Genomic DNA, 14,287 nt, shown 5'->3' with positions numbered 1-14,287 from the left:
TCCGACTCCATGGTTCGAGTCCCAGACCCAGTGGCTTGAAAATCGTGCTGGATACATGTGCACGCCCCAAATCCTGAGAGATGGAGAAGGGATTGCAGCATGGTCATCCCCCCAGGGGGTGATTTCTCACTTTTCCTCTCTTTGCCTCTCTCTGGTGGGTGCATGCAGCCTACGGCAAACCCTAAAAGAGAAAGTATGTGTGTGCATGTATAACTATATATCTAACGATTTATTAAAAATATAAAGAGACTGTCTGTAAGGGCCAGTCTCGCGGCCTAGTGGTTAAGGGATCCTGGCCCTGGTGGCTTAGACAGCGCGTGAGTGTGTGTAGTGAGCCCCAAGCCCTGACAGGATAGAGAGAAGGGACTGCAGCGTGACCACGCCCCGCCAGGCTCCTCTCTCGCAGGGCATGTGCCTTCTGGTGATCACAACAGAGGGTTGGCACTCCGTAGCACGCACGCAGCACGCACGCAGACCTGGGGTGCAGGTTACAGGACGGCTGTGGGACCCCCGCCGCCGATCGTCCTCCTGCCGAACACCAACCATCCCCCGGACAGCAGAGACCCCACAGGTCATGCCAGGACAGAGCCTGGGCCCCCTCCCACCTGCCACCTGGCAGGCTGGGAGTGCTCGGGTATTGCGACGACACCCCCAGCGTCTGTCTGCTCAAGGCCACTGCCCGTCCCCCTCCTGGCTGCTGCTCGGGGACCCCACTGGCCAGCAGAGCCCACAGCCCATCACTTTAAGTCCGTTCTCTCCCTGGAACCTCAGACCCACCTGTGTTCCTCCTTGCAGTGTCCCAGCACACCCAGGGCCAGGGTGGGCCCTGGCAGTGGCGCCTCCCCAACAGAGCTGTCTGGGCCGGAAAGCAGAGGCCAGCCCGAGGTCAGAGCCCTACGCTGAGCCGGCATCTCACCCTGTAGACCCTCTGAACCATGGTCTGCCTACCCCACATGCCCTCGCACCACATCCCTGGCTCCTCCTTGGGGCACCCACTGACCCATCGGTTCTCCCATCCGAGCGCCCCCTGGCCCTCAGATAAGGGGTTCCCCATAACCCGCAGTGCCCGGGCCTTCTTAAGAGTTCTGGGCTGTCACGCTGGATGCCCAAGAAGCAAGGAGGTGGGGAGCTGTGGGAGACAACTCCCCAGGGGCCTGCCCAGCCCCCACACCAGGAGCTGCAGGCCCGGCTCGTGGAATGAACAGGCTTGTCCTCCCATGGGACCTTCAGGGCATAGCAGTGACAGACCTTGGGGCTCTCTGGGAACGTGGTACCCACTCAGGAGGCTGCGGGTGTGAGCAGGGCCTCCGGTCTGCCCGCCTGGCCAGGCTCCTGACGACACAGCCCAGAGTGCCCTGACCGAGCGGGTTGGGTCCGCACAGCAGGCCTGCAGCAACCCCCCCCACGGGCGGCGCCCACCTTGCGTCCTGGCAGTTCCTCCTCTTCCACTCTGGTGCCTCCGGCGTCGCTGAGCACAGGGCTCAGGAGGGGGGACGAATTCCGCTCGGCTGGGCCCAGAGTCGCCTGAAACGCGGGGCTGGGGCTTGGGGGACTCTTCTGGCTGGAAGGGGCAGGCTGAGGACCATCCGCGGGGAAGCCTGAAAGGAACCAGCGGGGTCGGGGCCGTGAGCAAAGGCTGAGGTGCGGAGCCCTCTCGTCCTGCCCTGCCATGTGGCTGCATCGGCTTCAGTCCACCAAGAGACGGGTGGAAAGAGCACACCGGCTCCTGTGGCCTGCAGTTCCCACGTGGCCTGGGACAGGAGCAGCTGGTGGCTCATACGGCCCCAGGGCCCCTGGTGCCAGAAAAGGGGAAGCCAGGGACAGCAGGCTGGCTTCTCCAACACAGGGCCCATAGGGTGTGCAGGGGACCAGACGCCACACTGGCAGAGCTGAGCAGCAATGTCCACTTTCGGTGCACCCACAGGCACGGTCACTTGCAGTCCCTGCCCCACCACCCTCCCTGTGGGACCTGGGAGCACACACGTGGCCACGTGCTTCTCACACCACCAGGCCCAGGACTTAAACGTGGGGTCGGTACTGTGGCTCCAGCGGCCTCGGCCACCAGGGACGGGTGCTCCACTCACGGCTATTTTAAGGCCAAACTTGAGATTCATTCAAAATTGGACCATAAGAAACTGGGGCAGCCTTGACACTGTCTCCAGTCCCTTGCTCACTAACGAGGCTCGCCCGAGTCACCCTGCAGTACATGACGCCTGCGGTCCGAGCACGCCTGTGAGCTGGAGTGGGGCTCGGGGAGCTGGGCGAGGAGTACACAGACTTTCTAGTAAAGGCGCTCCCTCTCCTCCAATGCGGAAGGTTAATTTCTAATGTTCCTCTATAGGAGCTCAGTAACCTAAGTGCCAACATTTAGTTATCTTTGGAACAGAGGTGTTTTTTTTTTTTTTTTGAGGTTTTTGCCATGGGGCCCCTGTGCTTGCTGGAGAGAGACAGAGACAGTGAGGGGGATGGGAGAGTAACTCCCTATGGGGGACAGCCACGCCCCAATCTTTCTCCTCCAGTCTCCTCCCAGGATATTGGGCATGCGTGCACACGCACCCGGTGTGACTTAAGCCAGGACTTGAACCACAGTCGGCCATGTGGGTAGTTCAGTGGCATAAGTGCTACATCATCTACTGGTTCCTAAAACAAGAGGTTTTTTAACCAAAGGAATGTAACTTCAGTACTTTAAAAATGACTGAAGACATAATCTACCTTGTTTGCGAATGTGCGTCTCACACCAAAGCTACCCTCATTGCTAACCCTGCTGGCTAAGCTGGCTTCACACACCCCTCAGCTCCATCCTGGCTGCATGGGTGCCCCTCCCTGGGCCTCCGCGCTCTGCACACAGTGTGGAAGCCAGCCCTGCCCATGCTGTCGCTCGGGTCTTGGGTGCGGCCCCGCAGTGCCAGGCCTGGGGTGACACTGAGACGTGCAGCTGTGGGCAGACGGTAGTGCGGCTTCTGGCAAGGTCCTGCTCGCAGGGCGGGAGCAAGCGAGGGAAGCCTCAGCCCTGATTCCACAGTGACAGAGTCGGAGACCCGAGAAGCCTGGCCTGCTCTGAGGGGCCCTCTGGGAGAAACCACCAGCCCTGGGAGGGGCTGTGCCCTGGAATCTCCAGCAGGTTCATTAACACATTCATCCGCCCACAGGACGCCAGCACACCTAGCCGTCTGAGATCAACTCCAGGCCGACCAGAGCTGCTCTCACCACGCGTCGCACCGTTAACACACTCGTCCTCCCCTCCCGAGGCAGCCGTCGGCTCTGAAGGAGCGGTGGGTGCAGGCGCTGGAGCCACCCGTGTGCAGAGCCTGTGCAGCCCTACGGCGTCAGGGTCCATGCTCTAGCCTCCGCCCAGCAAGCCCGGCCTGTGAGACGCAGAGAAAGAAGGCTGAGAAGCTGCGGATCGCTTATCAGCTCGCTCTTCCCGTCTTGGCAGGAGGGTGACAGCCAGGGTGTCTGGCCCGCGCTGGTTCTGAGGGTGGTAGTGCTTGGTACCCACGGAGCACAACGCCCAGAGGGTCACGGTCGGTGCCGGGCAGCACCCGGATGTACGGCCCTGCCGTGAGTCCTCGGTGAGCAGTGGCCGAGAAGCTGCTGTAAAAATCCAGCTCTACTTTTTCCTTTCTTTGTGAGGTTTTTGCATAGTGCGTGTGTACTCTCTGGAGAGACAGAGACAGTGAGAAGGAGACTGAGAAATCATCCCCACCCGGGGGGGCAGCGGCCATGCTGCAATCCCTTCTCGTCCACTCTCCTCCTCAAGTTCTGGGCACACACACACACGCCCAGCGTGATTTTTCAAGCTGTCAGGTCCAGGACTCCAACAGTGGCTGACCGTAAGGGTCCACCCCTTAGTTGCCATGGCACCTGCAACTGTCTCTAGGCAGCAAGAGGGAAGTTCAGGGATGGGCCTCCACGGCCGTGAGGCCAGCAGCAGCGCTAGCTGTCAGTGAGGAACAGCGCCCGGGCAGCCCCTCAGTGCGGAGGAAGCGGGCTGGCATTTAGAGTGCGCTGCTCACTGGGAGGTGTCCGTGGTTGAGGCCGAAGTCCACATCTGGGCCCTCATCGACAGTCCCCCTTCCCAGCACCGGGGCTGCGCGGAGTGCTCCACTGGCCCGGAGCATCCTTTCAGGCCTGATGCACCATCAGCCACGCAGAGCACGAACTCCCAGCTGGACAAGGTCAGACTCCCCGTGCTCAGGGAGTGGGGCCTGGGGGGCTCCGTCCAGCGAGTGCAGGTAAATGGGAGACTCCCTGGGCCGCGAGCTGCACTGTCCTGCGCCCTGCAGGCCCTGCGTTTCTATCTGGGGGACGGTCAGCTGAGGTCACCAGCACCGACCCACGCTCACAGTCGGATGGCGTGTGTGCGGGGCTGGGGTGTGCTGCAAGGAGTGGTCCCAGAAGGGACACGGGTCAGAATGCGGTGTGAACCAGGCTATTCTGCGGGGACTCTGGGGACACAGGACAAGTCCATCCATGGCTGGTGGCACACGTCAGGGTGCACGTGGAAAGGTGTGGCTGCAGCAATCTGAAGGGCACTAAGTGCCTCGTTTTAGGTGCCACGGAATGTGCTTAGCCTCAACTGATGTGCTGGAGAACGGCCGTATTTATGGAGACAGACCCTCCTTCCAAGGTGCTTGGCTGAAAACCAGCCTGAGGACTGTCGGTCCTGCTCTGCACCCGAGTCCCTGCAGAGCCTGCAGTACAGGCTCCCAGGACAGGGCTCCCGTGCCCATGCAGGCGATGGCTGACGGTCACGCCCTCCATACATGGACGGATCCATTTCTTTGTTGACGAGGACTTACTGGGTGTCCAGAGCCGTGTCGTCTGTGTGAGAGCCGCGTACACCAGTGCGAGCGCACGCTGTCTGCAGAGTGGCAAGGGCAGGGTGGCTTCACTGTGTGCTGCACCATGAGGACAGGACGGTGGTCTCCCAGCGGCAAGTGGCAAGGTTTGACTATCTTCACACGACGAGGCTTAAAACGCTCACCTCGAACTGAGCATCTCGTAGGCGAGTTTCTTCCTGGCCTTCTCCCCAGTTCCCGACACGGAGCTTGTGACCTTTGCAGCCGTATTTAGAAAGGCAGCAGGACACGGGCACGCACCTGCACTCCTTCAAGGCCCTCACTCACCTGGGGACAGACTGGACAAGGGCAGAGAGGGCCTTAGGCTCAAGAGGCGGGCTGACTTCTGCCCCACACCTTTACACTCCTCTTCAACGCGGCCACGAGTTTTGAGGGTACTTGCCTCATGGAGGAGCTGCTCCTGCTGCTGAGGCTGGAGGTCACGAGATGGACTGGGGAGCAGCTGCAGGGCCGAGGCTCGGGCTCGGACGATGGCCCCTGGTCCCCGCAGCAGCAGGGAGAGCGACCCTGAGGGTGAGCAGAGAGCCGCCTCCGGTGACCCTGGCCTAGGCCGTCACGAGTCACTCCATATAAAACCTGGCTCAACAGCAAAGCAGGAGGGTACAGACACTGCCCCTGCCTCCCATGTGGCCATGCAGAGCTTGCCACCCACCGGTCACCTCCGCCTGCAGGCCGGAGGCGGAGATCTCACACCGAGCGCCTCTGCAGGGCAGGGAGGGCGACCGTTGCCCTCTCCTTGCGCGCTGCAGGGCCAGGTCAGGGCCAGGTCAGGGCCAGCACGCGCAGGGCTCTCGATGCCGGAACTGGCCTCTTTCACTTGCTCTCAACGAGTGAGACCCTTTCTTGTTACAAAAACAAACCCTCCGACACAAGGTGGCTCTGGGTCACCCATCCGGAGTGGGTCTGTGTGGCCTCTCGCCCGAGGCACCTCAGTGTCCTGTCCTGATAAAACATGCACTGTGTGAAGGCTCCGAAGCGTGTGGGACCATGCAGGCTCGCAGACAGCCGTGCAGCCAGCAGGCCGCAGCTGGTGCCCATCGGGAAGGAGCAACCCCAACTGACGTGGGAAGGCTGTGGGTTCGCCCCTAAGACAGCTGGCTGACCAGGCCCAGGGCTTTGATCTAGACAGGCACTCCCTGGGAGGCTCCCGCTTCCTCCCTGGCAGGAGCACGTGGAAGGCTGGCTGTCACCCAGGGAGCGGGCCAGTGTGACAGCAGGAGCCTCATCCTCTCCCCTCAGCAGGGAGGTGAGCGAACCCCAACCCAGGAGCTCTGAGGAGCACTGAGGAGCACTGAGCTGGCCCCACCAGGCGCCTTCCAGAGCATGCTGCTGCAGGTGGCCTGGGCCCCTTGGCACAGCTCACTGGCCCCCTCTGCCCACCGGGCGCAGGTGCCACAGAGCTCGGGGCTGCCCTAACCCTCACAAGGTGCCTTGCGTCACTGAGGCCAGCAAGGCTGTGTGGGGCCCTGGCACCCCAGAGTGCAGGGCAGGAGCCTGTCCTTGAAGGTGGGGTAGGGTCACACACACCCCAGGCGTGGGCAGCAGGGCTGGGAAAACCTGTCTAGAAGCTGAGATGCTGGCCCACGGCCTCTGACCAGACACTGGGGAGAGCAGGCCTCGGCCTGTGGAACCAACGGCTGCTGCTCTGTGCCCACGGGAACACCGGGGCACGTGCATCCCCGAACCTCTGCCCAGTTGCACATGCCATGTGGCCCTGACACCCCCCAGGCCATGCGAGCCACACAGCCTGCGCCAGGCTGAGCAGGAAGCACATGGAGGCGCTGCCACCTGAGGACAAGTGAGCCCCCACCGAATCCGGAGCTCCTGCTGCGGGCAGAGTCCAGCTCGGGGCTGCTGCCCACCTAGGAGCCTCTCGGGGAGGCCTCGGGACCATGTGGCTGTCCCACCGTGAGCTCAGTCTGGGACGCCGACTTCCACCATTAACACGAAGCCCAAGTGAGCAGGAGGGAAGGAAGCCGAACGCCCAGAGAAATTCGCGGCAGTCGGTCCTTACTTTATTGAATACACGTGAAAAGCTCCGGGGCAGGACACGGTGTAAGTGTGGGAGGGGCAGTTAAAATGGAGAGCGAGATTCCAAGTGCCAGAAACCGCACGGCGACGGGGTTCACAGGACGGACACATGCGAACACACGACCCCAGCTCTGCTCCCTGTCCTGGGGGAGCGGTGTGTTCTCAGGCCGGCAGCGCTTGGGGACTGGGACACTGTAGACGCCAGCTGCCACCAGGAGAGAAGACGCGCTCCTTCCATGTGGCCAAGACCAGGGCCTGAGTGAGGGCTTGGCACACCTGGTTCCAGAGCGACATCGTCCACTCTCCTGAGCGGCCTCTGATGTTCAGTCTCTGACCCTGTGAGCTGGGGAGAACGCGGACCTCAGGGCGGGCGTGCTGGCACCAACGTCGCGCGGCCCAAGGCTGCAGGGCGCAGGCACATGGCCGTGAAGCTCTCTGTGTACGGCTCAAGGACAGCGCGGGAGCGACACGTACTGGCACGCTGAAGACGGACCCCCGAAACGACCACCCCGGCAGCGACTCACCCCAGGCCTGGACACTCTTCTCACGAGACCTGGGTTTCTGGCACTGCCGCCCGTCCCTGGGCCGCTCTTACTGAGTGAGACGTGTGGGCCAGGCAGGGCCTGACGCACCCCCGCAGATGTCCTCGGTGACAAGGGGGCACGGGAGTACCAGGGCTTGGGACACAGCACGCCTCGCGCACTCCCGGGGTGGGGCTGGCACGCCTGACGCACCGCTGCCCTACCGGAAGCGCCATACTGCAGCTGACGGAGACTCCAGCTTCAGAGGACAGAGCAGACTCTGCTAGGAACACGCTGCATGAATGTGGGGTGCTTGCGATGGTGGCCTCGCACTTGCTGCAGGGCTGCATCACCGGTGTGGACACGCCTGGCTCTGACAGTGACCTGGGGGCTTGCAGGCTCTCACCCAGGCTGTGGCAGAGACGACTGAGTGCCCAGCTTTAAGGAGCTGGATGTGACCACGGAGACCAAGGGTTAAAGGAGTGGGCCGCTCTGCCCAGGCAGCGCCCACCTGCACACTCTCCGCATGCCGGCTCCTGTCCAAGCACTTCCACAATCCGGCACTGCCGTGAGCCCCCAGGCTGCCACACGCAGAGGCTGGCCTGTGAGGCAGAGAGGCTGGCGCACAGGGGCCCAGACCGGGCGGCTTGGCTGTCCTGGGCTGTGGCCGGCATGAACCGCTATTTCTTGGAGTGATCCCTTACTAAAGCAGAGCACCGTCACTGTCAGGGGAAAGGCCTCTGTGGTAAGGGTGCCGCCATCAGGTGCCAAAGCACGTGCCTGTACTCTCCGGCCTGCCTCTGGCCCGGCGCCACGACCCCCATGGGGAGGGGAGAGCGTGGGCAGTCACTCAGGAGAAGTGACAGGGCACTCTGGGAAGGAAAACCGTAGCGTCTTCAGCCAGGCTGTACCCAAACTCGCACCGGAACCCGAAGGCCACACTTCCCAGCACGGGCTGCACTGACTGGGGCGTTGGCTGGTCCCAGGCACCCTGTCCCTGTCCCTGGAGAGCCTCTGCTACACGGGGCTGTGGACGCTGAAGCAAGTGAGTATCAAGGTGCTTTGGAGAACTGGCCAGAGCTGCTCCGCCCCGGCCGGGCGTCCCACGTCCCCACAGTGCCACTTCCCAGGAGAGCCTTTTGGCCTAGCAGCAGGCCAGTTCCACCTCATCCAGACCCAACCATGTGCGGCTGCGCAGCCCCAGGGCGTGCGCCCTGAAGGGCCACTCCTGCGCATGGCATCAGGGACGGGTGCTCCTCAGGCCACAGCGCCAGCAGGGCACTCCAGGCTCCTCTGTGGGGCACGGGGGAGACAGGAAGTCCTGGCTGTCCTGCGCCCACCCACAGCCCACGACCTCTCTGCAGACACCCGGGAGGAGGCGGGCGAGCAGCAGGCAGGCTCAGGCTGGCCAATGCGTCTGCTGCAGCCCCTGCAGGTGTCCAAGCACACCGGCAAGGGGCCCATGGCCACCGTTAGGCCAAGCAGCCGTAGGAGCCCCCCTGATGAAGAGCTGGAGTTGTAACACGACCAGGAGGAGGGTGTCCACAGAGCATATTGGGGGGCAAATTCAGCTTTAAAAATGGCGGTGCACTCCCAGCAGAGGACCGAAAGGCAAAGCAACAATAAAACCGAAAGCACAGACCTGCTCAGTGGACTGGACGGACAGGCCCACGGCCACCAGGGCTGCCCACCCGCTTGAGGTGCCAGGCTGATGGCAGACGTGCACCCACAGCCCCACCTTGTGGTCAGACCAGATACTGTCCACAGGGCGCCATGTGTGACTCCAGCCCATCTGCACACGTGGCCCTCCCCGCCTGTGACCACTGACACCCCTCAGGGACCACCGGGGCACTGCGCCTCAGCCCACTTAGCAGGAGACGGCTCCCGGCCCCCGTCTACGCGGGGACACGCAGGCCGCCTGTGTGGTTGCACGCCTCCTGCAGCCACGAGTCACAATGTCCCGACGCTGACAGAGGGAAGCGGATTGAGCTGGCACATGAGCATCTTAACCAGGCGCCTCGAGCCCTGAGTGCAGCGCTGGGTCAGGATGTCCAGTCCGTGAGATGCCCCCGGGCCTGAGTCAGGGCTCACTGGGCCAGCAGGGCTCGCCGGTGAGACGCGCCACTCCACATAGCACCAATGTGGACCCGGCGCCAGGGCGCACTCGCCTGCCGGCACACCCCTGCACACCCCTGCACACGCGAGCCTGAAGTCCGCCCCCCCAGCCCCCGGGGCGACGGCTTGCGCGTCTTCGGTTTTAAAGTGGAAGTGTCACTCTCAACATCGCTCCACGTCTACGTCTGAGCTGCCTGATGTTTGGAAAAGTGTCCTCGATCAGGGGTTAGAGAAAGACGGGATTAGCTCGGAGTTCCTTCCTGTGTCTAAGCCAGAACTGCTCCGCTCCTGCCGCTCAGCATGGGTGAGGGCTTCTGGAAGGCACTCAAGGGCTCGGCGGGCTCACACCCGCCCGATGTCCTGCACACCGACAGGGATGCGCTGGTCTACGCGAAGGGGCGGCTGAGGAAAAGGCCCACGTTGAGCGGGGCCTCCGCCCCCGAGTCCCAGGAGTCGGAGTCCGAGCTGCTGGAGCCCTGGGCCGCGGGGGGCGGGTAGTTGAGCTGCCCTAGCTGCTCCAGAACGTCTGAGAACTGGAGGGCCGAGCTGGCGTCAGAGCGTACCGAGCACGCTGGGAAGTTGGCCATGGAGCTTGTCTCGGACGGGCCGCCCTGCAGCTGCACGTCAGGCAGGGAGCTGCACTCGGAGGGGCTCAGCAGGCTGTGCATCAGGCTGGCCTGTGCCTTCACCTCCAGCAGCTCCGAGGTGGCGGCCAGGTGCACGTCCCCGTCAAAGTCGCTTTCTTCCTCGAAGTCAAAATCGTTCTCTACGCTCCTGTCTGCTGCCTCCATGGAGCACGTGTCTGGGCTGGACTGAGTGGACTGAGGGTGCTGGGAGACGCCCGGCCCACGCAATGGGGGGCCGGCCGGGGACCAGGCAGGGCCCCGTGGCTCCTGTGTAACCCAAGAGCCGTACAGGAAAGAGAACGCCTCAGAGCTTCCCGCAAAAAAGGAGATGTCTGCTGGGTCATCATCTATGAACTCCTCCGACACCTGCAGCGGGGTGCTTGTCGACGTGAAGACAGGCCCCCCCCCGCAGCGCTGCCAGTGACACCACTGCCCCCCGCCCGCAGGGCCTGGCCCCCCCCCCGCAGCCCTGCCAGTGACACCACTGCCCCCCGCCAGCAGGGCCTGGGCCCGTGCTGAAGGTGCCCTCACCACCATCCCCTGCACAGGCAGCCCTGCACTCCAGGCCCCTCCCTGCATCTCGGTCTAAGGCCCCAAGCCTCTGCCCCCCAGCACGGACGGACCCACGACTGCTCAAGACAGGACAAGAATTGCCACCTGGGCCGGATGGGGGCGCAGGGGGCCCGGGCTGCGAGGCCGGCTGTGGGCTGGGGCCTGCAACCACTGCCATGCTGCTCTTCTCTGCCGCTGGACCCGGGGGCTCTGGGGTGGAGCCGCTGCTGTCCTTGAGACCGGGCGGGCTGGGACGGGCCGGAGGGGAGGCAGGGAGCGGGTAAAAGCAGGTGTTGGCCGAAGACCAGGAAGAAGTCCTCAAGCTCTCGTTGAATGAGATGCTCTGGGATGGAAATGAAAAAGGAAAAAGAGCAATGTGTAAAGTTATAAAAGTGGGCTGGCTGGTGGTGCAGTGGTTAAGGCGCTGGACTCCCACAGAGCCAACCACGGTTCAAATCCTGGACTTGGTAGCTTGCTTTCTCACTTTCCCTTTTTCTCTCTCCCATCAAATTAAAAATAGTAACAATAAAATAAACAAAGTAAAAAATGAGTATGAGAACTGCAGCCAGCTGGGCCGAGTGAGGACACCCATGTTGACACTGTTCGCTCAGCTTCTGCCAAACACGGCAGCCCCCAGGTTTCCCTTCAGGATGAAGGGCTGTGACTGAGGACGGTGCCGCGGGCTGCCCCGCTAGCCCACCACCCTGCGGCCTCTGCGCACGCGTCTCAGCTCCACTTGCAAACTTGGGCAAGAAACAGCCACGCAGACGGGCGTGGTGCCGGCAGCGCTGGTCACCTGAAAGGTGTGAGTGTGTGCTCTGGCACCTGCTCCTTCACCGAGGGGGCACACGGCTGGGAGGGCAGAGCTGCCCGCGGCTGAAGCCCCCGGCTTCAGCTTGAGGTCTACAGTCCTGGGCTTCGTCTGCCAGAGATTTCCCACGCCCGGGGAGTTGGGAAACAACGTCCAGCCGTGCACAAATGAAATGGAAGGAGTGGAGGAACCCCCAGGACGTGCTCGCAGTGCTGCCGCTCAGGAGTCCCCGGACATTGTGTGTGCAAGTGCCGTGAACAGAGAGTGAGAGCACCTGCCTGGGGGTGGCCACACGGCAATCTGTCTCCTCTGCAACCCAGCATGATTTCCACGCTGCTGGGGTGGGATTCAAACTGCTCGGCCAGCCATGTGGGAGCTGGCTCCCGAACAGCCACGGCTGACTGCGCCAGAGAGCCGGCGCCCAGGCGAGGTGCACCCTCAGTCACAGTCCCACACTCGAGGACACTGCTTGGGCTCCTCCCGTGTGCTTCAGTGAGGCTGTCACATCCATTGCACACATGTGCACACGTGCATTGTCATGAACCGAGCAGGACCAGGTGGCTTCACTGTGTATGTGCACGCATGTGCTGTGACATGTGACATGGGCCACGGCAGAGGCAGAGCTGGCAGCCACGCTCGAGGACGGAACGGCAGTCACAGCCAGTCACTCTCAGCACCTTTTCCTCACCTCCAGCTGCACGCAGCACCCTGGGTGGCTTCGAGGGTGCAGGTTAGACAGGCGTCAGCGTGATGGGGTTTTAGACGGCTCTCAGTGGCATGAATGAGCTAAAAACCCTCTTTCAGGGCTCGCAGACGGCGTGGCGACTCTGTCATTGGATTCCCACATGGCCAACCACGATTCAAGGCCCGGAGCTGGTGACTTGAACATCACGCCGTGTGTGTGCGCCCCAGACCCCGGGAGAAGGGACTGTGGTGTGGCCATCGCCCGGGGTGAGTCCCACTTTTCCATTCACCACCTGTCTTTCTCTCTTTATGGCAAGTGTACATGCCCTAAGGCAAAACCTCTTAAAGACAAAACAAAACAAAAAGAAACATTTTCTTACCACTTCAACTGACTTAAGAGGGGACTTCCAAAGAGCCAGCGAGCCCAGAAGAGCTAAAGAAAGCTTTTCCAAAGATTTTATTTAGGGTGCGTGTGTTTGCCAGAGAGAGACAGAAAGAGGGAAAGTGAGAGATCAGCCCCGGGGGAAGGGCCGCTTCACAATCTGTTCTCCTCCTCGGATCCTGGGCACGCAAACACATGCGCCCAGCGTGATTTTCAAACTGCCAGGTCTGAGACTCGAACTGTAGTTGGCCATATGTAAATCCAGCACCTTAACCACCACGCCACCTGCTGGCCCCACTTAAACAGTTTGATTTAAAAGAATCTGTTTCAAAAAATAAAACTTGGGACAAATGAGCTTCACTACAAGGTACAAGCTCAGCTCCACGGCAGCGCGAGTGACAGCCACAGACCGCAGTGAACACTGCCTGGTGACGGCAACTGTGCCAGACTGCCACAGCCGACGTCAGCCAGGAAGCAACCGCACAGGAGTGGCGAGCATCCACGTGAGCACGCAGATGCAGACGCAGACGTGGGGGCAGGAGCAGCTAAGCCACGTCCTAGACATGCATGGCGTGTGGCCACACAGTGTGTGAGAATTACTTCTACTAAGGAGTCCCACAGGGGCTGCCGTGGTCAGCACGGCCGACCGGGTGCCAGCAGACTGGCTATTGGGGACTTGCAGGGCCCGCTGACGCCCACACACACAGCGCTCTATTTAGGGCTTCGTTCTGAGAGACCCAGAGGCCCAGTGTTGCACCGGCCACACCGAGTGTTGTGCTGGCAGACGGCGCCCTGCCAGAGTCCAGGTGGCTGGCATGGCTCAGGTCTGAACCAGGACACTCACCTGTTTGGGCAGGTCTGTGGTCAGAGCACGGACAGACGGTCCAGCCTTGCTGTGCCTCCTGAAAACAAAGACCAGCTGCGAGTGAGCACGCCTTCCTCTCCAGAGGTGCTTGCTTTAGGGCATGTGTGCTCGCCGGAGAGAGACAGAGACAGTGAGAGGGAAGGTGAGAAATCACCCCCCAAGGGGGATGGCCACGCCGCAATCCCTTCTCCTCCATTCTCCCAGGATCTTGGGCATGCACACACACGTGCCTGGCCTGAGTTTCAAGCCACTGGGTCTAGGACTCGAACCGCAGTCAGCTGTGTGTGAGTCCAGTGACACGACTGCTACACTATCCACTGGCCCCACACCCTCTTCTTGGAACTCGTTTATAAAGCGCGAGCCTGTGCCATCTGTCAGGGAGGCGGGAGGGTGGGCAGTGCTAGCCGGCTGCTGCTGGCAGGCCAGGCCAGGCCAGGCCATGTGGGAGAGCCAGGAGCAGTCCCCGGCCCATCCTGAAGAGCTGCACAGCGACAGACACCGATGCTCGGCTCAGAGGGCTGGGCAGGCGGATGTGTGTAGGGAGACCCTGCCTACCAGCGCGCCCTGCACACACACACGCACACAGAAGAGGCACGCTGAGTGTGGTCTCACTGGAGACAGGCAGGGTGACAGGAAACAGAATCTGAGCAAAAACACACACGTTCCTGGAGAGGAGACATGCATCCACCGAGGAAAACGGCGCCTGCGAAGAAGCATGGGGGCCCCCAGGCGAGGAGAGTCCCGTGCATGCGAACATGTGCACAGGCTTGAGCAAGGCTTGTGAGCACACCACACCTGGAGGGACATCCATGGGCCCCACCTGTGCCGGTGAAGAGCG

The 14,287-nt window shown here is 62.1% G+C and overlaps 1 protein-coding gene across 1 annotated transcript in view; it reads right to left on the bottom strand.

The window, feature by feature from the left end:
* Window positions 1-14,287, bottom strand: part of FARP2 (FERM, ARH/RhoGEF and pleckstrin domain protein 2) — a 107,146-nt gene that overhangs the window by 22,928 nt on the left and 69,931 nt on the right. Inside the window, exons 12-14 of the mRNA XM_027766999.1 lie at window positions 13,429-13,486; window positions 10,813-11,050; window positions 1,420-1,598 (exon numbers count right to left, since the gene is read on the bottom strand). Of these exons, the coding sequence (XP_027622800.1) occupies window positions 1,420-1,598; window positions 10,813-11,050; window positions 13,429-13,486 (475 nt within the window). The remainder of the gene's footprint in view (window positions 1-1,419; window positions 1,599-10,812; window positions 11,051-13,428; window positions 13,487-14,287) is intronic.

Source organism: Tupaia chinensis, unplaced genomic scaffold (assembly GCF_000334495.1).
Source record: "Tupaia chinensis unplaced genomic scaffold, TupChi_1.0 Scaffold143823_1, whole genome shotgun sequence".
Lineage (NCBI taxonomy): Eukaryota > Metazoa > Chordata > Mammalia > Scandentia > Tupaiidae > Tupaia > Tupaia belangeri.
This window is presented reverse-complemented; position numbering and strand designations above follow the sequence as displayed.